The 22693-nt window shown below is 42.6% G+C and overlaps 1 protein-coding gene across 8 annotated transcripts in view; it reads left to right on the forward strand.

The window, feature by feature from the left end:
• Positions 1 to 22693, forward strand: part of LOC120018104 (eukaryotic translation initiation factor 4 gamma 1-like) — a 92666-nt gene that overhangs the window by 11814 nt on the left and 58159 nt on the right. For 6 of the 8 annotated variants that reach the window (XM_038961091.1, XM_038961092.1, XM_038961090.1 and 3 more), the window contains exons 5-8: positions 77 to 109; positions 3176 to 3196; positions 3547 to 3723; positions 4410 to 4509. In XM_038961091.1, coding sequence (XP_038817019.1) covers positions 77 to 109; positions 3176 to 3196; positions 3547 to 3723; positions 4410 to 4509 — 331 coding nt within the window. The remainder of the gene's footprint in view (positions 1 to 76; positions 110 to 3175; positions 3197 to 3546; positions 3724 to 4409; positions 4510 to 22693) is intronic. The other 2 variants (XM_038961095.1, XM_038961096.1) reach the window with 2 other exon arrangements.

Below are 22693 nucleotides of genomic sequence, written 5' to 3' on the forward strand. Positions count from 1 at the left end.
TGTCTGCTGCTCTCCAGCTGGTGTCCTATGTGGGTTTAACCTCTGACCTGTGACCTGTCTTGCTCTCCTTTTCTAGTTTGCCCCCGGGCCCCGTGCTTTACACCAACAGGTACTAACAGCCTAACCAGGGACTTGGGTGGGCTGGGTTGAAATAGGGGGCAGTGTAGAGTTCTCTCTATACTTGCATTTCCTGTCTTTCTAAACTGTTTTTGAGCACTGAATGTTGTAAAATCTACACGTTTATTATGGTAGGCTAAGAGATTGAATCTGCTGTAGAATCCTATTCCAAAAGTATTCTGGGATATCTTGGCTCTGGGATCCCTCATTCATTGGGAACTTGTCATGTTCACACACACACCAGGATTTCCGTTAGCGGGTAATTATTGGCTTTTGTCCGGTTACATCTAATTATTTGTATTAAAAAAAAATAAGCCATAAATTAAATTGGCTCCAGACAATTGTCCAGGGGGAGAGAAAAAAATTATAAGTGCGAAATAATGCTTTTTAGGCTATTCATTGATGGAAATACCAGTCGATGGAAATACATTTGACTGGTCATGCTTATCGGTTTGTAGGCTAATTTGCATAATTTAGTGGAATTAAATTGGCCTGTGTGTACATTATATTCATTATGTATCTTATTTATTACACGCATACAGATACAGAGCCTTTGAGTAGAAAATCATCTGTCAAACAGCACAAGAGCTGCTGCTGCTGCGTTCCAAGTTGTTTTGAAGGCGGCATCAAACTGCAACATAAGGCAGACTTCATCAGCACGTCACACACCACTTTGCAATGAGCTGGAGGCAATGTGCTGTTAGAAGACATAGACATATACGTTTTAATACATACACTGAACAAAAATATAACATGAAACAATTTCAAAGATTTAATTGAGTTAGAGTTCATATAAGGAAATGAGTTAGGCCCTAATCTATGAATTTGGTCACAAATACCTTAACATTTAAACAATAAATAAAAGTATGGATGTGGATCAGAAAGCCAGTCACTATCTGGGATGGATCTCAACACAGTATCTCTGTGCATTTAAAATTGCCATCAATAAAATGCAATCGTGTAAGTTGTCCGTAACTTATGCCTGCCCATACCGTAACCCCACCGCCACCATGTTCACAACATTGACATCAAAAAACCGCTTGCCCATCCGACGCCATACACGCTGCCTGCCATCTGCCCAGTACAGTTGAAACTGTGATTTATCCGTGAAGAGCACACTTCTCTAGCGTGCCAGTGGCCATTGAAGGTGAGCATTTGCCCACTGAAGTCGGTTACGTCGCCGAACTGCAGTCAGGTCAAGACCCTGGTGAGGACGACAAGCACGCAGATGAGCTTCCCTGAGATGGTTTCTGACAGTTTGTGCAGAAATTCTTCGGTTTGCTCAAACCCACAGTTTCATCAGCTGTCCGGGTGGCTTATCTTAGACGATCCCGTAGATGAAGAAGCCAGACGTGGAGATGCTGGGCTGGCATGGTTACATGTGGTCTGCGGTTGTGAGGCCGGTTGGACATAATTTCTCTAAAACGACGTTGGTTGCGACTTATGGTAGAGAAATGAACATTCAATTCTCTGGCAACAGCTTTGGTGGACATTGCTGCAGTCAGCATGCCAATTGCATGCTCCCTCAACTTGAGACATCTGTGGTATTGTTGTGTGACAACTGCACATGTTAGTGGCCTTTTATTGTCCCCAGCACAAGATGTACCTGTGTAATGATCATGCTGTTTAATTAGCTTCTTGATATTCCTAACCTGTCAGGTGGATGGATTATTTTGGTAAAGAAAAAATGCTCACTAACAGGGATCTAAACACATTCTTCACAACATTTGAGAATAAGCTTTTTGTGCGTATGGAACATTTCTGGGATATTTTTATTTCATCTCATGAAACATGGGACCACTTTACATATTGCGTTTATATTTTTGTTCAGTACATTGAGGAATTTCTTACCTTGCTTCAAAGTAGCCTATTAGATCTCCTCTCTTTTAAAATGTTCATCTCTGTCACATGAAAGTGCTTGCATGTGCTGTGCGCTTTTGACAACTATGGTTTCTGGCTAATTCCCGACTGCATTGTGTGCATTGTTGCGCTTATAATGTGAAGAAATAATCTTTTATCAACGTTTTAAGCTAAAAGTTCTGATCTGTTGCGTCAGACTCATTGCTTTCTGTTTGTTTTTATGTAGCCTAGGCCTGCTGGTTGTATGAGTCTGTTTGGAATAGGCTATTTCTTTCTCAACAAGCTGACCAATAAAATAAGTAGCATAAACTTTTCTACTCTTGATTGACATAGACTATTGATTTTGCTGTTTGTTACTCTTCTTGCTGGCTGAGGAAAAGTTAAATAGGAAAACAGTTATTCTAACATGTTCAAAGTGCACATCAGAATTCAGTAAGAAGGACCGTACATCGTTGCATTCTCCACTTGCATGTTCTGTTAATATGAATGACCATATACTAAATGTGATTTTTGTCATTCTGAGCACAGTGCCCTAATCAGGTTATGCACCCAATGCATATTGGTCTGGTAAATAACATTTAAAAAGCCAAATGTCCGGCGCCACATTTTCCTAACGGAAACCCTGACACACACACACACCGACTCAGTGTTCTATGTTAGCTTTGACATGGACACAGTTGCTCACACACCTGCATTTTTAAAGGACAATGGATGCATGCTGCTTGTTAATTCACTACTGTGGGGGTAGGTTCTCTGCTTTCTATCAACTGACTGCTGCTCTCTCTCTTCCCCCCTCTCATTCTCTCTTCCCCCCTCTCATTCTCTCTTCCCCCCTCTCATTCTCTCTTCCCCCCTCTCATTCTCTCTCTCCCCCCTCTCATTCTCTCTCTCCCCCCTCTCATTCTCTCTCTCCCCCCTCTCATTCTCTCTCTCCCCCTCTTTTCAATCTCTCTCCCCCTCTTTTCTCTCTCTCCCCCCTCTCATTCTCTCTCTCCCCCTCTTTTCTCTCTCTCCCCCTCTTTCTCTCTCTCCCCCTCTCTTTCTCTCTCTTTCTCTCTCTCCCCCCTCTCTTTCTCACTCTCCCCCCTCTCTTTCTCACTCTCCCCCCTCTCTTTCTCTCTCTCCCCCCTCTCTCTCCCCCCTCTCTCCCTTGCGTCCGTGTGCATTCACGTGGTGTCTGTGGGATGTGCTGCTGAAGGGAGGATTCAGGTCACTGCAGGTAACACTTCTCCTCTTCTTTTTCCAGAGGAGTCGGTCTGTCTGTAGTTGGCAGTGTTCGTGCCTGTGGTCCTGCCATCATTTTTTGGCTTTAGTTTTGCTTAAAGAGACGCATCAGAATGTAAATGAAGCAACACAGAACGTTCTAGTTTTATTCGGTCTTTAGCAGTTTGAATTCTGCCTTTATGAACAGGCTGTTAGTGTCAGAACAGACTGTTAAATTGTTGTAGTATAAACTGCCATAAGGAATGGCAAGGGGAAATATAATAGCCCTCATTTAACGTTTTAATTGTTGAATGTTCTTTACAAAAGAGGACTTTTCCATAACTTGTTCCTCTCCTACCTCTCCAGCCGTACTACAGCCGGCCCAGTCTGCCCAGCAATGCCCCCCGGGTGCCCCCCAGCAGCACGGCAAGGCCTGTGGCGCCCACACACGTCTACCAGCCGGGCCAACAGATGATGATGATCCCCTCACAGCAGATCCCCTTCCCCAACCAACAGGGCCCCGCCTACTTCATACCCGGACAGGTAACTTCACCCCGCCCCTTCCACCAGGGTGCTCCATCTATACTAGGGGCCACTGTCATTCTCTTTACTCAGACATTCACTATACCTTTTGGGACTGTTCCTTTGCACCAGGCAAGCTCAATCAAACGCAGCTATGGTATTTGGAAAGAAAGGAAATGCTTTTTGAAACCAGGTCTGGTAGCAACTAGCAAGGCAGTCCCCCTCCCCGTCTGTGAGGGAGGCCCCACATGGAGTGGTCTGGTGACCCTGGCTCAGGGACAGATTCTGCTGAGTCTGGCCTCCGCTCTATGGAGCCAGTGCTGGGAAAATGCCCCTCTCCCCTTCCCCAGGCGATCAGCTGACCCTCCAGTCCCTTCCTGATTGTGCAGTGCTTAAAAGCACCACAGAGAAAGAGAGACGGATGGCTGTTACTGTGTGTTAGAGGGAGGTGGAGGGGTGCAAGTTAAACCTTCAGAGAGGTTTTCCTGCCTTGCCTGTGTGTGGGACAAAGAAAGGTATAGGTATCTGTGTGTTGAATGAGTTAGATCAAATACTAGTTGGCAGGCTGTCTTAGCACCTTTTCCATCCTACTCATTGTTTTGAAGTTGAATTTTAGCTTGCCTTTAATACTCTGGGCTTGGGGAACATTCTACAATGTACCTTTTTAGATAATATCTAAACCATTCTGTCATGTCTCTCTCCCTCAGTACCGGTCAACGTACGTGGCCACCCCTCAGCAGTACCCGGTCCCACCGGGCAATCCAGGCTTCTACCCAGGCACCAGCCCAGCTGAATATGGCACATATGGTAAGAGGCTCTGTTTGGGGCCTTGCCTGCCGATACCCACCTTTACCCAAAACCACAGGCCTCAGCTTAACACTGCTCTCTCCTGGACACACTGAAAACAGGGATGTCAATTCCTGAGATTAATTTAAATGTATTTTCAACAGAATTTCAATTGACTAAATTCAAGTGAAATTGATTTCAACCCTGACACACAGGTCAAATTCCAAATCTGTTACTTATTTCGGCACAAATAAGTAATTCCCAACAGTGTTGTCTGTTCCAAATTCCTTAACTTCCCTGTTCATTTTATCTAGTAAAGAAGGCCTCTGGGCTGGTGATGCAGAGTATGACTGCCCTCTAGTGGTATGTGTTTGCCAGTACAGGGGCTATAGAAAGCTCACTGGTTGTCCTGAAAACAAGCTTGGTGACCCTGCTCACAAGTCTGTGTGCTATGTAGTGGCTTAGTCTGTCTGCACAGTTGAACAGTGACCAGCCATGGGCAGAGCAGTCCGTATGTGGAGTCTACTTTAGAAATGTTAAGTCTTGACATGCATTACTCCAACATGGTATACAAGAGAGAGGGGGGAGTTGATGTGTGGTTGCTTGTGTGTGTGTGTGGATATATTTCTGCATATCAATATTTCTGTGTGTGTACTTTGTATAGATCTGGTCAGATGTCATTGTAGAGCTGTTTTTCGACTGCAGACTAGAAATCTTTCTTCCTTCTGAGCTAGAACATTTAGAGGAGTGAGCACATTTTCTGAATTTTTCCCTCGTGCTGCCAGTCTAATAGATTTAGCTTGTGTGCTCATGTTAGTCACGTGCTCGCTCAATGACTCACAAAGGTACTGACTCATGTTCTCTCACACCTGGCTAACACATGCACTGTCACACACATGCACCAGTCTCACACTGACATTGACTCCCTTTTTGTTTGGGCCTCTGCAACCATGGACAGACAGATAAATGTGCACAGAGCCTCTGCCTGTATGCGTGTGTGTTTTGAGACCGCAGTGCAAAGTTTGGGGGCAGGAATGTATTTGAGTCTGCTCCAGTAGGCTTCTGGCTGAGACCAAGACCAGGAGGAAGGGAAGTGAGTGTGACCTCAGGCTTAGCTCACTGGTGCTTCTTCCAGTTTTGGCAGCAAATACTAGTGTTGAGGCTGGTGCTCTGGAGGTGTGTGAAACTCAAATACCTCCCCCTCAGTGCCTCACAGATTTGCCTTGCTTCCATTATGCCCCCTAGCTCCTTCTCCCATTCGCTGTTTTAAAATACCTGAAAGGACTGGATATGTGTAAGCAGTATGGTGATGGCTCCGCCGGCCTAGCTCTTCAGTAGGCAAAGTGGAACTTCCGCTCGACTGTTTTCACCTACACAGTCCTTTGAGATTTTCACACCTGAGGGAGTGGGAACTAGAGGGCAAGATGGAAGCAGATTGAGTACATGTTAGCTGGTGACAGATTGACATTGAAAGGGGCCTATGTAGTGCGTTAGTGATCATTCCAGAAATGCCTCTTCATTTCATCCCCTCAAGCCCACACACTAGATTTGACATGCCCAGTTTATCAAAACCAATTTTATGTCACATGCGCCGAGTACAACAGAATTCACCTTACCGTGAAATGCTTACTTACAAGCCCTTAAACAACAGTGCAGTTCAAGAAATGGTTAGAAAAATATTTACTAAATAAACAAAAAAATACTTTTTAATTGTAACACAATAACGAGGCTATATACAGGGGTACCGGTACCAAGTCAATGTGCTGGGGTGCAGGTTAGTCGAGGTAATTTGTACAGTTAAAGTCGGAAGTTTACATACACTTAGGTTGGAGTCATTAAAACTCGTTTTTCAACCACTCCACAAATTTCTTGTTAACAAACTATAGTTTTGGCAAGTCGGTTAGGACATCTACTTTGTGCATGACACGTAATTTTTACAACAATTGTTTAGACAGATTATTTCACTTATAATTCACTGTATCACAATTCCAGTGGGTCAGAAGTTTACATACACTAAGTTGACTGTGCATTTAAACAGCTTGGAAAATTCCAGAAAATGATGTCATGGCTTTAGAAGCTTCTGATAGGATAATTGACATAATTTGAGTCAATTGGAGGTGTACCTGTGGATGTATTTCAAGGCCTACCTTCAAACTCAGTGCCTCTTTGCTTGACATAATGGGAAAATCAAAAGAAATCAGCCAAGACCTCAGAAAAAAAATGGTATACCTCCACAATTCTGGTTCATCCTTGGGAGCAATTTCCAAATGCCTGAAGGTACCACGTTCATCTGTACAAACAATAGTACGCAACTATAAACACCATGGGACCACGCAGCCGTCATACTGCTCAGGAAGGAGACGCGTTCTGTCTCCTAGAGATGAACGTACTTTGGTGCGAAAAGTGCAGATCAATCCCAGAACAACAGCAAAAGGACCATGTGAAGATGCTGGAGGAAACGGGTACAAAGGTATCTATATCCACAGTAAAACGAGTCCTATATCGACAACCTGAAAGGCCGCTCAGCAAATCAAATTGTATTTGTCACATGCAGATGTTAATGCGAGTGTAGCGAAGTGCTTCTAGTTCCGACCATGCAGTCATATCTAACAAGTAATCTAACCTAACAATTTCACAACAACTACCTTATACACACAAGTGTAAAGGAATGAATAAGAATATGTACATAAAAATATATGAATGAGCAATGGCCGAATGGCATAGGCAAGATGCAGTAGATGGTATAGAGTACAGTATATACATATGAGATGAGTAATGTCGGGTATGTAAACATTATATAAAGTGGCATTGTTTAAAGTGGCTAGTGATACATTTATTACATCAATTTTTTATTATTAAAGTGGCTAGAGATGAGTCAGTATTTTGGCAGCAGCCACTCAATGTTAGTGATGGCTGTTTAACAGTCTGATGGCCTTGAGATAGAAGCTGTCTCTCGGTCCCCGCTTTGATGCGTCTGTACTGACCTCGCCTTCTGGATGATAGTGGGGTGAACAGGCAGTGGCTCGGTGGTTGTTGTCTTTGATGATCTTTTTGGCCGTCCTGTGACATCGGGTGGTGTAGGTGTCCTGGAGGGCAGGTAGTTTGCCCCCGATGGTGCGTTGTGCAGACCTCACTACCCTCTGGAGAGCCTTACGGTTGTGGGCGGAGCAGTTGCCGTACCAGGTGGTGATACAGCCCGACAGGATGCTCTCGATTGTGCATCTGTAAAAGTTTGTGAGTGCTTTTGGTGACCAGCCGAATTTCTTCAGCAGCCTTCTTCACCACGCTGTCTGTGTAGGTGGACCATTTCAGTTTGTCCGTGATGTGTACGCCGAGGAACTTCAAACTTTCCACCTTCTCCACTACTGTCCCGTCGATGTGAATAGGGGGCTGCTCCCTCTGCTGTTTCCTGAAGTCTACGATCATCTCCTTTGTTTTGTTGACATTGAGTGTGAGGTTATTTTCCTGACACCACACTCCGAGGGCCCTCACCTCCCTGTAGACCGTCTCATCGTTGTTGATAATCAAGCCTACCACTGTAGTGTCGTCTGCCAACTTGATGATTGAATTGGAGGCGTGCATGGCCACGCAGTCATGGGTGAACAGGGAGTACAGGAGAGGGCTGAGAACACACCCTTGTGGGGCGCCAGTGTTGAGGATCAGCGGGGTGGAGATGTTGTTACCTACCCTCACCACCTGGGGGTGGCCCGTCAAAGTCCAGGACCCAGTTGCACAGGGCGGGGTCGAGACCCAGGGTCTCGAGCTTAATGACGGGTTTGTAGGGTACTATGGCGTTAAATGCTGAGCTGTAGTCGATGAACAGCATTCTTACATAGGTATTCCTCTTGTACAGATGGGTTAGGGCAGTGTGCAGTGTGACTGCGATTGCGTAGTCTGTGGACCTTTTGGGGCGGTAAGCAAATTGGAGTGGGTCTAGGCTGTCAGGTAGGGTGGAGGTAATATGGTCCTTGACTAGTCAAAGCACTTCATGATGACGGAAGTGAGTGCTACGGGGCGATAGTCATTGAGCTCAGTTACCTTCGCTTTCTTGGGTACAGGATCATTGGTGGCACTCTTGAAGCATGTGGGAACAGCAGACTGGGATAAGGATTGATTGAATATGTCTGTAAACACACCAGCCAGCTGGTCTGCACATGCTCTGAGGACGCGGCTGGTGATGCCGTCTGGGCTGGCAGCCTTGCGAGGGTTAACACGTTTAAATGTTTTACTCATGTTGGCTGCAGTGAAGGAGAGCCCGCAGGTTTTGGTAGCGGGCCGTGTCAGTGGCACTGTGTTGTCCTCAAAGCGAGCAAAGAAGTTTAGTTTGTCTGGGAGCAAGACATTGTTGTCAACGACGGGGCCGGTTTTCTTTTTGTAATCCGTGATTGACTGTAGACCCTGCCACATACCTCTCGTGTCTGAGCCGGTGAATTGCGACTCTACTTTATCTCTATACTGACGCTAAGCTTGTTTGCTTGCCTTGCGGAGGGAATAGCTACACTGTTTGTTTTCGGTCATGTTTCCGGTCACCTCGCCCTGATTAAAAGCAGTGGTTCGCGCTTTCAGTTTTGCGCGAATGCTACCATCAATCCACGGTTTCTGGTTGGGGAATGTTTTAATAGACGCTGTGGGTACAACATCACCGATGCACTTGCTAATCAACTCGCTCATCGAATCAGCATATTCATCAATGTTATTGTCTGACGCTATGAGGAACATATCCCAGTCCACGTGATCGAAGCAATCTTGAAGCATGGAATCCGATTGTTCGGACCAGCGTTGAACAGAACTGAGCACGGGCGCTTCCTGTTTTAGTTTCTGTCTATAGGCTGGGAGCAACAAAATGGAGTCGTGGTCAGATTTGCCGAAAGGAGGGCGGGGGAGGGATTTATATGCGTCGCAGAAGTTAGAATAACAATGATCCAGGGTTTTGCCAGCCCGGGTCGCGCATTCGATATGCTGATAGAATTTAGGGAGCCTTGTTTTCAGATTTACTTGTTAAAATCGCCATCTACAATAAATGCAGCCTCAGGATATGTGGTTTCCAGTTTACATAATTTGACTCTAACTTCTTTCAGGGCCATCAATGTGTCTGATTGGGGCGGGATATACACAACCTTGATTATGATCGAAGAGAATTCTCTTGGTAGATAATGCGGTCGGCATTTGATTGTAAGGAATTCTAGGTCAGGTGAACAAAATAACTTGAGTTCCTGTATGTTGTTATGATCACACCACGTCTCGTTAATCATAAGGCATACCTTCTTCATACCGCCCTTCTTACCAGAGAGATGTTTGTTTCTGTCGGCGCGATGCGTGAAGAAGCCGGGTGGCTGTACCGACTCTGATGTATCCCGAGCGAACCATGTTTCCGTGAAACAAAGAACGTTACAATCTCTGATGTCTCTCTGGAAGGCAACCCTCGCTCGGATTTCGTCTACCCTCTTGTCAAGAGACTGGACATTGGCAAGTAGTATGCTCAGGAGCAGTGCGCGATGTGCCCGTCTACGGAGCCTGACCAGAAGACCGCTCCGTCTGCCCCTTCTGCAGTGCTGCTGTTTTGGGTCGCCGGCTGGGATCTGATCCATTATTCTGGGTGGTGGACCAAACAGAGGATCCGCTTCGGGAAAGTTGTATTCCTGGTCGTAATGTTGGTGAGTTGACGTTGCTCTTATATCCAATAGTTCCTCCCGACTGTATGTAATAAAACCTAATATTTCCTGGAGTAACAATGTAAGAAATTACACATAAAACAAAATACTGGATAGTTTCCTAGGAACGCGAAGCGAGGCGGCCATCTCTGTCGGCGCCGGAAGGAAGAAGCCACTGCTCCAAAACCGCCATAAAAAAAGACAGACTACGGTTTGCATTTGCAAATAGGGACTAAGATCGTACTTTTTTGGAGAAATGTCCTCTGGTCTGATGAAACAAAAATAGAACTGTTTGGCCATAATGGCCATTGTTATGTTTGGAGGAAAAAGGGGAACGCTTGCAAGCCGAAGAACACCATCCGAACTGTGAAACACGGGGGTGGCAGCATCATGTTGTGGGGGTGCTTTGCTGCAGGAGGGACTGATGCACTTCACAAAATAGATGGCATCATGAGGGAGGAAAATTATGTGGATATATTGAAGCAACATCTCAAGACATCAGTCAGGAAGTTAAAGCTTGGTCGCAAATGCGTCTTCCAAATGAACGATGACACCAAGCATACTTCCAAAGTTGTGGCAAAATGGCTTAAGGACAACAAAGTCAAGGTATTGAAGTGGCCATCACAAAGCCCTGACCTCAATCCCCTAGAAAATGTGTGGGCAGAACTGAAAAAGCATGTGCGAGGAAGGAGGCATACAAACCTGACTCAGTTACACCAGCTCTGTCAGGAGGAGTGGGCCAAAATGAACCCAACTTATTGTGGGAAGCTTGTGGAAGGCTACCCAAAACGTTTGACCCAAGTTAAACAATTTAAAGGCAATGCTACCAAATACTAATTGAGTGTAATGTATACTTCTGACCCACTGGGAATGTGATGAAATAAATAAAAGCTGAAATAAATCATTCTCTCTGCTATTATTCTGACATTTCACATTCTTAAAATAAAGTGGTGATCCTAACTGACCTAAAACAGGGAATCTTGGATTAAATGTCAGGAATTGTGAAAAACTGAGATTAAATGTATATGTAAACTTCCGACTTCAACTGTAGGTAGGGGTAAAGTGACTATGCATAGATCATAAACAGCAGTGTAGAAACGGGTGGGGGGGGCAATTTAAATAGTCCAGGTGGCCATTTCATTAATTGTTCAGCTGTCTTACGGTTTGGAGGTAGAAGCTGTTAAGCCTTTTGGACCTAGACTTGGTTCTCCGGTACCGCTTGCCGTGCGGTAGCAGAGAGAACATTCTCTAACTAGGGTGGCTGGAGTCTTTGACAATTTTTTTAGGCCTTCTTCTGACACCGCCTAGTATATAGGTCCTGGATGGCAGGAAGCTTGGCCTCTGATGTACTGGGCCGTACACACTACCCTCTGTAGCGCCTTACTGTCGGAACCTGAGCTATTGCCATACCTGGCGGTGATGCAGCTGGTCAGGATGTTCTTGATGGTGCAGCTGTATAACCTTTTGAGTAATCTGGGGACCCATACCAAATATTTTCAGTCTCCTGAGGGGGGAAAAGGTGTTGTCGTGCCCTCTTTGCGAATATCTTGGTGTGTTTGGACTAGGGTTGCACATTTTGGGGAATATTCAGAGGTGGAAACTTTCTGTGGGAGTTAACGGGAATAGATGCAAATTAATATTAATACCATTCAAATGTAGTTGCTTTTTGCATTGGATATATTTACCATATCATATGGAGACAGAAACATAAACCTTTTACCTTATCAAATGTAGACAATTTCAAATGATTAAATCCTTCCAATAGAAATAAAAACAATTTAGTTACGAATTGAACTTTAAATGAGTTGACTCTTCACATGGGATGATTTCACTGAACAATAAAAGGGAATGTTAACTTCTCTAGGGTATGTGGGACGGTAGCGTCCCACCTCGTTAACAGCCATTGAAACTGCAGGGCGCCAAATTCAAAACAACAGAAATCCCATAATTTAAATTCCTCAAACATACAAGTATTTTACACCATTTTAAAGATACACTTGTTGTAAATCCAGCCAAAGTGTCCTATTTCAAAAAGGTTTAACGACAAAAGCACACCAAACGATTATGTTAGGTATGAGCCAAGTCACAGAAAAAGACAGCAATTTTTCCAGCCAAAGAGAGCAGTAACAAAAAGCAGAAATAGAGATAAAATGAATCACTAACCTTTGATGATCTTCATCAGATGACACTCATAGGACTTCATGTTACACAATACATGTATGTTTTGTTCGGTAAAGTTCATATTTAAATAAAAAAATCTGAGTTTAGACGGGACGCTACTGTCTTACTTGGCAAAAAGCCTGAGAAAATGCAGAGCGCCAAATAAAAATTAATTACTATGAAAATTACTATAAAATCAAACTTTCATTAAATCACACATGAAAGGTATCAAATTAAAGCTACACTGCTTGTGAATCCAGCCAACATGTCAGAATTCAAATAGGCTTTTCGGCGAAAGCATACGATGCTATTATCTGAGCATAGCATCATAGTAAACAAAAGAGAGAAAACATTTCAACCCTGCAGGCGCGACACAAAACGCAGAAATAAAAATTCATAATAATAATAATTCATGCCTTACCTTTGACGAGCTTCTGTTGTTGGCACTCCAATTTGTCCCATAAACATCACAAATGGTCCTTTTGTTCTATTAATTCTGTCGATATATATCCAAAATGTCCATTTATTTGGCGCGTTTGATCCAGAAAAACACAGGTTCCAACTTGCTCAAACGTGACGACAAAATATCTCATGTCAAACTACTTTTGTAATACAACTTTAGGTATTTTTTAACGTTAATAATCGATAAAATTGAAGACGGGATGATCTGTGTTCAATACCGGAGGAAAACAATGTGTAGCATGCTTTCTGGTCTCCCGCCTCTAACAAACAGGACACGTCGAGTGACTCTCGTTCAAGATGGCCGTACTTCTTCATTACACAAAGGAATAACCTCAACCAATTTCTCAGGACTGTTGACATCCACTGGAAGCCGTAGGAACTGCAAGCAGGTTGCTTAGAAATCTGGTTTCCCAATGAAATTCATTGAAAAGAGAGTGACCTAAAAAACAAAATCTGAATGGTTTGTCCTCGGGGTTTCGCCTGCTAAATAAGTTCTGTTATACTCACAGACATGATGCCAACAGTTTTAGAAACTTCAGAGTGTTTTTTTATCCAAATCTACTAACAATAAGCATATCTTATCTTCTGGGGATGAGTAGCTGGCAATTGAATTTGGGTATGCTTTTCATCCAAACGAGAAAATGCTGCCCCCTACCCTAGAGAGGTTAAATGATCCCCAATGATCCATCGCATCTCTCAAAAACATTTTCAATATACATCTGTAAAATTATATTCTAGAAGCTAAAGCTTTGGCTGTCTTCCTCTCAGGCTTCCAAGTCTTCCCCCTGAACCTCCTCAATGTCCACCTCTTGAACATAGGACTCTGTGGCCTCATCTTCACTGTCACTTTCCAACCGATGGCTCGTTGTCAGGCTCAAAAAGCCTCAAATTTTGACAACCCTTGTATTGGTCAGCCTATTGCGTGCTTTGGTGTGTGTGTTCCCAAACAAGGACCAGTGGCGCTCTGAGGCGGCTGATGTTAGTGGGATTTGGAGGATGATGGAAGCAACAGGGGAAAGAGCCTCAGATCTTCAAAGTCCCTTCCACCAGGTGGCTGATGAGATGTTGGCATGACTGCCATATTGCATCTCCATCCCAAAGCCCTTGCTTGGAAGTGTACTTCGCCAGACTGCCAAGAACCTTGCCCTCATCCAGGCCAAGGTGGCGAGACACGGTAGTGATGACACCATAGGCCTTATTGATCTCTGCACCAGACAGGATGCTCTTGCAAGCATACTTGGCGTCCAACATGTACGCTGTGGCATGTATGGGCTTCAGAACTGCAGTTTCCTCTGCTTGGAGCAACAGTGAAGTGGGCAGGGCAGTACGGATTTCTTCTCTTACATCTGCAAGCAGAGTTTGAACATCAGACAGGATGGCATTGTCTCCCTCAATCCGTGCAATGGCTACTGCTATAGGTTTCATGAGTTTCAGGCTGCTTACCACTCTCTCCCAAAATACATCATCCAGGAGGATCCTCTTGATGGGGCTGTCCATATCGGCAGACTGTGATATGGCCATTTCTTGGAGAGACTCCTTCCCCTCCAGGAGACGGGTGTTGCTTGGCAGCTTCAATGTGGCGCTCTTATCCTTCTCATTTTGCTTCATGAGGTAGATTGCTGCTATAACTTGATGACCCATCACATACCTAACCATTTCCTTGGCTCTTTTGTAGAGTGTATCCATTGTTTTCAGTGTCATGATGTCCTTGAGGAGCAGATTCAATGCATGAACAGCACAGCCAATGGGTGTGATGTGAGGGTAGGAGTACTCAACTTTAGACCAAGCAGCCTTCATGTTCGCAGCATTGTCTGTCACCAGTGCAAATACCTTCTGTGGTCCAAGGTCATTGATGACTGCCTTCAGCTCATCTGCAATGTAGAGACTGTTGTGTCTGTTGTCCCTTGTCTGTGCTCTTGTAGAATACTGGTTGAGGGGTGGAGATGATGTAGTTATTTATTCCTTGCCCACGAACATTCGACCACCCATCAGAGATGATTGCAATGAAGTCTGCTTTCTCTATGATTTGCTTGACCGTCACTTGAACTCTGTTGAACTCTGCATCCAGCAAATGAGTAGATAAAGCATGTCTGGTTGGAGGGGTGTATGCTGGGTGAAGAACATTCAGAAATCTCTTCCAATACACATTGCCTGTGAGCATCCGACTTGGAACAGTTGCATACACAGCTCGAGCAAGACATTCATCAGCATTTCTCTGACTACGTTCCTCAATTGAGTCTAAAAAACGTTGGATTCCAGGAGGACCATGAGCTGTTGCTATCGATAAGGTGTCTGATTCATCATTTTCACCTTGAATAGAAGTAGAGGGACTTTTGTCAGAGGTTGCTTGTTGTGAGCGCTGAGGGAACTTTATGCACTTGGCCAGATGATTCTGCATCTTTGTTGCATTTTTCACATATGATTTGGCACAGTATTTGCAAATGTACACAACAAACATGAGTAAAAAATAACCCAAATACAATTCCATGTACAGATAAATAGTTAAGCAGTTAGATTAAACAACTTCTTTGTAAGAACTGTTTTAAAATGAAACATGTATGGAAACAGGTGAATTAACACTTCTCAGTTAGCAGGCTCAAGCAAGCTAAAATCCACATGGTAGCAAAAACAAACTACTAGAAATTGTTAAGATAGAAATTATTTAAACACACTTTGCTCTAGGCACCCAGTATTTTAATCAAAATTTACCAGAAAGCTTGTAGTCCTTGCCTCAGACAGTGTAGTAGTGTGGGCTCAATAGCATCTCGTTAGTGTGCAAGATCTTGAGAATCAGCTGTACATGTGATGGAAGATTGCACTGTGCATGCAGAGGGTTGCAATTCCATTGAATTGGGAATAGTTTAACCAAAATATGCCACAAGACCTAGAATTGCCTTGTGTATCCCACAAAAAAAGGTTCACTGTTATAAGCTAACTTTATTGATGAATTTAAGCAAAATTCCCAAAATTCCCGGGTTTAACTTCCCATTGAAAAATTCAGGAAATTTACTGGTAAATTTCTGACCCTTTGCAACCCTAGTTTGGACCATGAAGGTTTGTTAGTGATATGGACACCAAGGAATTTAACTTCTTATGGCTGCAATCCTGTTAACGGGATGATATGACAACAGCCAGTGAAAGTGCAAGGCGCCAAATTCAAACAACAAAAATCTCATAATTAAAATTCCTCAAACATACATTTATCTTATACCATGTTAAAGGTAATCTTGTTGTTAATCCCACAAGTGTCCGATTTCAAATAGGCTTTACAGCGAAAGCACCACAAACGATTGTTAGGTCACTGCAAAATCACAGAAAAACAGTCATTTTTCCAGCCAAAGACAGGAGTCACAAGAAGCAGAAATAGAGATAAAATGAATCACTAACTTTTGATGATCTTCATCAGATGACACTCATAGGACTTCATGTTACACAATACATATGTTTTGTTCGATAAAGCTCATATTTATATCCAAAAACCTCAGTTTACATTGGCGCCATGTTCAGAAATGCCTCCAAAATATCCGGAGAAATTGCAGAGAGCCACGTCAAATAACATAAATACTCATCATAAACTTTGATGAAAGATACATGTTTTACATAGAATTAAAGATACACTTGTTCTTAATGCAACCGCTGTGTCAGATTTCAAAAAGCTTTACGGCAAAAGCACAATATTCAATAATCTGAGAACAGCAATCAGCCACAAAAGGAAGCCATACAGTTACCTGACAAATTGTGCAGTCAACAAAACTCATAAAAAGCATTATAAATCTTCACTTACCTTTGCTGATCTTCATCGGAATGCACTCCCAGGACTCCCACTTCTACAAGAAGTTTTCGTTTTGTTCGGTAATGTCCATCATTTATGTCCAAATAGCTATTTTTGTTAGCGTGTTTGGTAAACAAATCCAAAGTCAGAAAGCGCGTTCACTAAAAGCTGACAATGTCAAAAAGTTCCGTAAAAGTCAGTAGAAACATGTCAAATGATGTATTGAATCAATCTTTAGAATGTTTTTAACATAATTCTTCAGTAACGTTCCAACCGGAGAATTACATTGACTTCAGATATGCGATGGAACAGAGCTCCCTCTCATGTGAACGCGCATGGTCAGAGCATGGCCAGGTCATGGTAGACCTGACTATTTCCTGTATCCTTCGGCCCCACTTCACAGTAGAGGCATCAGACAAGGTTCTACAGACTGTTGACATCTAGTGGAAGCCGTAGGAAGTGCAAACTCATCCATATCCCACTGTTTGTTCAATAGGGGCTGTGTTGAAAATCTACCAACCTCAGAATTCCCACTTCCTGTTTGGATTTTTTCTCAGGTTTTTGCCCTGCCATATGAGTTCTGTTACACTCACAGACATCATTCAAACAGTTTTAGAAACTTCAGAGTGTTTTCTATCCAATATGAATAATAATATGCATATATTAGCAACTGGGACTGAGGAGCAGGCAGTTTACTATGGGCTCCTCGGTGCACCTTTCATCCAAGCTACTCAATACTGCCCCTGCGGCCATAAGAAGTTAACTCCCGACCCGCTTGACTACAGCCCCGTCGATGTTAATGGGGGCCTGTTCGGCCCTTCTTTTCCTGTATTCCACGATCACCTCCTTTGTCTTACTCACATTGAGTGAGAGGTTGTTGTCCTGGCACCACACTGTCAGGTCTGACCACCTCCCTTTTGGCTGTCTAATTGTTCAGGCCTACCACTGTTGTCGTCAGCGTACTTAATGATGGTGTTGGAGTCTTCCTTGGCCACGCTGTCGTGGGTGAGCAGGGAGGGAGTACAGGGGGACTAAGCACGCATCCCTGAGGTGCCCCAGTGTTGAGCATCAGTGTGGCAGATGCTGCTTCAGTGTTGCTTGCCTCGAAGCAAGCATAAAAGGAATTTAGCTGGTCTGGTAGGCTCGCGTCACTGAGCAGCTCGCGGCTGGGTTTTCTTTTTTATACGTAATAGTTTGCAAGCCCTGCCACATCCGAAGAGCGTCAGAGTGTGCGTAGAATTATTCAATCTTAGTCCTGTATTGATGCTTTGCCTGTTTGATGGTTCGTCTGAAGGCATAGTGGGATTTCTTATAAGCGTCCGGATTAGTGTCCCGCTCCTTGAAAGTGGAAGCTCTAGCCTTTAGCTCAGTGCGGATGTTGCCTGTAAGCCATGACTTCTGGTTGGGATATGTACGTACGGTCACTGTGGGGACGACGCCATCGACGCACTTATTGATGAAGCCGGTGACTGTGGTTGTATACTCTTCAATGCCATTGGATGAATTCCGGAACATATTCCAGTCTGTTTAGGCAAAACAGTCCTGTAGCGTAGCATCCGCATCATGTGACCACTTCTGTATTGAGCGAGTCACTGGTACTGCCTGCTTTCGTTTTTGCTTCTAAGCAGAATCAGGAGGAAAGAATTATGGTCAGATTTGCCAAATGGAGGGCGGCCAGTTGCTAATAGCCTTGTACTAAGCGCTCTATTGTCCCTCTTATCAGTCTGACATTATTGCAATCGAAAATCAAATACTTAATGAGAGCCCTGGCATTCAGAGTTTGAGAGCCAGCTCCTCATAGCTGGCATGAAAATTAAGCGTGAGAAAAGTGTCCTCCAATTTCTATTCAAGTGCATACAAATGGCGTCTTTTTTTGCCCCTCTTCCGACAGGTGCAGCATAATATCCCATTCTAAATCAACTAATATCGCACACAATTTTTTTACATACCAAATTAAATTGAGAATAGTCTGACAGGTGAGAATATTATCGCTGGTGAATGATGCCCAGCGTGTGCAGTCTAAAGAGGCAAGGAACAGTGCATTACTTTCAAATTCAAATCAGTTTTCTTTTTTAGTTTGACATTTCAAATCAGTTGCATGCATCATTTAGCCTATTCCATAGGTCTATATGTTTTGATAAGGTTTGTATCACAACTAAAGTGGCCAAATAACTCCGAACGTAGCCTATAAGTCTAGGACCCCTGGAACACGTTTAGAGAGCCCATCGTCTACAAAGCCCAGTGAAACACCTGTTCTTATAAGGCCAGTCATTGCACAATCATGTGTGAAAACAGAGTTTTGACTGGCCACTATTTAAGAGGATCCCAGCTTTCTTTTGCTGCAATGTTTATTGCTAAATTCTTAAAATTAAACACATTCATCCCGCTTTACAACCAGTATAGACTACCTGGCATATTAAAAAGTATGTTGACACCTGCTCGTCCAACATCTCATTCCAAAATCATGGGCATTAATATGGAGTTGACCCCCCCCCCTATTTACTGCTACAACAGCCTCCACTCTTATGGGAAGGCTTTCCACTACTGGTTTTCATTCAGCCACAATAGCATTAGTGAGGTCGGGTACTAATGTTGGGTGATAAGGCCTGGCTCGCAGTCTGCTTTCCAATTCATCCCAAAGGTGTTCAATGGGGTTGAGGTCAGAGCTCTGTGCAGGCCAGTCAAGTTCTTCCACACCGATCTTGACAAACCATTTCTGTATGGACCTTGCTTTGTGCACAGGGGTATTGTCATGCTGAAACAGGAAAGGGCCTTCCACAAACTATTGCCACAAAGTTGGGAGCACAGAATCATCTTGAATGTCATTATATGCTGTAGCATTAACATTTCCCTTCACTGGAACTAAGGGACCTAGCCCAAACCATGAAAAACAGCCACAGACCATTATTCCTCCTCCACCAAACTATACATTTGGAACTATGCATTGGTGCAGGTAGCATTCTCCTGGCATCCACCAAACTCAGATTCATCCATCGGACTGACAGATGGTGAAGCGTGAGAACGCGTCCAATGGCGGCGAGCTTTACACCACTTGGCATTGTGCATGATGATCTTAGGTTTCTGTGCAGCTGCTCGGCCATGGAAACCAATTCATGAATCTCCCGGTCAACAGTTTATTGTGCTAACGTTGCTTCCAGAGGCAGTTTGGAACTTGGTAGTGAGTGTTGCTACTGAGGAAAGACCATTTTTACGCGCTACGCACTTCAGCACTCAGCTGTCATGTTCTGTGAGTTTGTGTGGCCTACCACTTCATAGCTGAGCCTTTGTTGCTCCTAGAAATTTCCACTTCACAATAACATCACCTTATTGTGTGGGACACTTTTTTTTAAATGTGCCTTTTAGAGGCCATGCAATTCAGTACTCATCTATAAAACAAAAGCAATTTAGATCAAAAGAGTCCATATTAACAAAGGAAATTGAAGGACTAACAGTACAGTTAGATAGCAATAAAAACGGTGCCATAGAGGCACAGAATAAGTTAGAGGGAAAATAAATGGAGCAACCTATTCAAGAAAGATCCAGTTCAATATATTATAAAAATAAAGTGAACTGGATGGGATAAGTTATTATTTCTCTGTCTTCAACATAGAAATTCTACCAATTTTTTTTTTATTGACACTTGTTACAAAAGGATTTACACATGATTCACCAAACAATATTTTGAAAGAGGAAGTAAAATAAGCTAATTGTATGGATTTTTTCCCTGTTAATAATGTCAAATTAACATCTGTACAGAAAGACTCATGTGAAGGCCAAATTACAGAGGAGGACCTTATTGATGCAATTAAAGCCTTTAAGGCTGGTAAAACTCCAGGGCTGGATGGCATATCAGTGGAAGTATACCAAACTTTATTTGATATACTCAGAGGACCATTATTATCATTATTACCACTCCCATCTTAACTGTAGATTATCGGACACGCAACAAGGTCTGATTTCATTATTACTGAAACAGGATCCAAGTGGTGTGTGTATATATAAAGATCCAGTCCATTGAAAAAATGGAGGCCTCTTAAACTTGTTTTTGCATCACGAGGTGTGATGCAAAAATTCAAGCTAAATGCTTGGCGCATAGAATTAAAAAGGTATTGACAGATATTATTCAACCTAATCAGACAGGTTTTTTACATGGACGATACTTTGGAGATAATATAAGACAAGTACTGGAAACAATAGAATACTGATTTTGAAAAGGCTTTTGATAAAGTATGAATAGTTTATATATAAATGCCTAGAATATTTCAGTTTTGGAGAATCTCTTATTAAAATGCTTAAAGTTATGTATAGTAACCCTAGGTGTAAAATAGTAAATAATGGCTAAATCTCAGACAGTTTTAAACTATCAAGAGGAGTAAAACAAGGTTGTCCACTATCGCCATATCTATTTATTATTGCCATCCAAATGTTAGCTGTTAAGATTGAATCCAACAATAATATTAAGGGATTAGAAATCCGTGGCTTAATAACAATGGTGTCATTGTACGCTGATTCGTGTTTTCTTTTAAAACCACAATTAGAATCCCTCCATAGCCTCATAGAGGTTCTAGATACTTTTTCAAACCTCTTTGGATTAAAACCAAATTATGATAAGTGTACTATATTATGTATTGGATCACCAAAAAATTCAACTTTTACATTACTGTGTAGTTTACCAATAAAATGTTCTGACGGGGATGTGGACGTACTCGGTATACAGTGGGGCAAAAAAGTATTTAGTCAGCCACCAATTGTGCAAGTTCTCCCACTTAAAAAGATGAGAGGCCTGTAATTTTCATCATAGGTACACTTCAACTATGACAGACAAAATGAGGGGGGGAAATCCAGAAAATCACATTGTAGGATTTTTAATGAATTTATTTGCAAATTATGGTGGAAAATAAGTATTTGGTCACCTACAAACAAGCAAGATTTCTGGCTCTCACAGACCTGTAACTTCTTCTTTAACTTCTACTTGGTCACAATCCCGGATCCGGGAGCACCCCCATCAGTAAAAAAGCTGACTAGCATAGCCTAGCATAGCGTCACAAGTAAATACTAGCATCTAAATATCATTAAATCACAAGTCCAAGACACCAGATGAAAGATACACATCTTGTGAATCCAGCCATCATTTCTGATTTTTAAAATGTTTTACAGGGAAGACAATATGTATTTCTATTAGCTAACCACGATAGCGAAAGACACAACTTTTTTTTCTCCACCATTTTTTTCCTGCATAGGTAGCTATCACAATTTCGACCAAATAAAGATATAAATAGTCACTAACCAAGAAACAACTTCATCAGATGACAGTCTTATAACATATTTATTGTATAGCATATGTTTTGTTCGAAAAATGTGCATATTTCAGGTATAAATCATAGTTTTACATTGCAGCCACCATCACAACTCTCACCAAAGCAACTAGAATAACTACAGAGACCAACGTGAATTACCTAAATACTCATCATAAAACATTTATGAAAAATACACAGCGTACAGCAAATGAAAGACAAAGATCTTGTGAATCCAGCCAATATTTCAGATTTTTTAAGTGTTTTACAGCGAAAACACAATATAGCATTATATTAGCTTACTACAATAGCCAACCACACAACAGCATTGATTCAAGCCAACAATAGCGATAACGAATAAACCAGCAAAAGATATACATTTTTTCACTAACCTTCTCAAACTTCTTCAGATGACAGTCTCATAACATCATATTACACAATACATATAGAGTTTGTTCGAAAATGTGCATATTTAGCGGCACAAATCGTGGTTATACAATGAGAATAGTAGCCAAGCTGCCAACAAAATGTCGGGAGAAATCTTGGGAGAGGCACCTAATCTAATCATTAACTAATCATAAACTTGACTAAAAAATACAGGTTGGACAGCAAATGAAAGATACATTAGTTCTTAATGCAACCGCTGTGTTAGATTTTTAAAATTAACGTTACTACGACATACAGCGTGCGTTAAAGCGAGACCGCACCGAAATTAATGGCGGAATAGTAGGTCAACATTTTTCAACAGAACAACGAATTAACATCATAAATACTTCTTACTTTTTGATGAGCTCCCATCAGAATCTTGGGCAAGTTGTCCTTTGTCCAGAGGAATCGTTGCTCGGTTGTAGATTGTCGCCTTCAAC

This window comes from Salvelinus namaycush, chromosome 23 (assembly GCF_016432855.1).
Source record: "Salvelinus namaycush isolate Seneca chromosome 23, SaNama_1.0, whole genome shotgun sequence".
Lineage (NCBI taxonomy): Eukaryota > Metazoa > Chordata > Actinopteri > Salmoniformes > Salmonidae > Salvelinus > Salvelinus namaycush.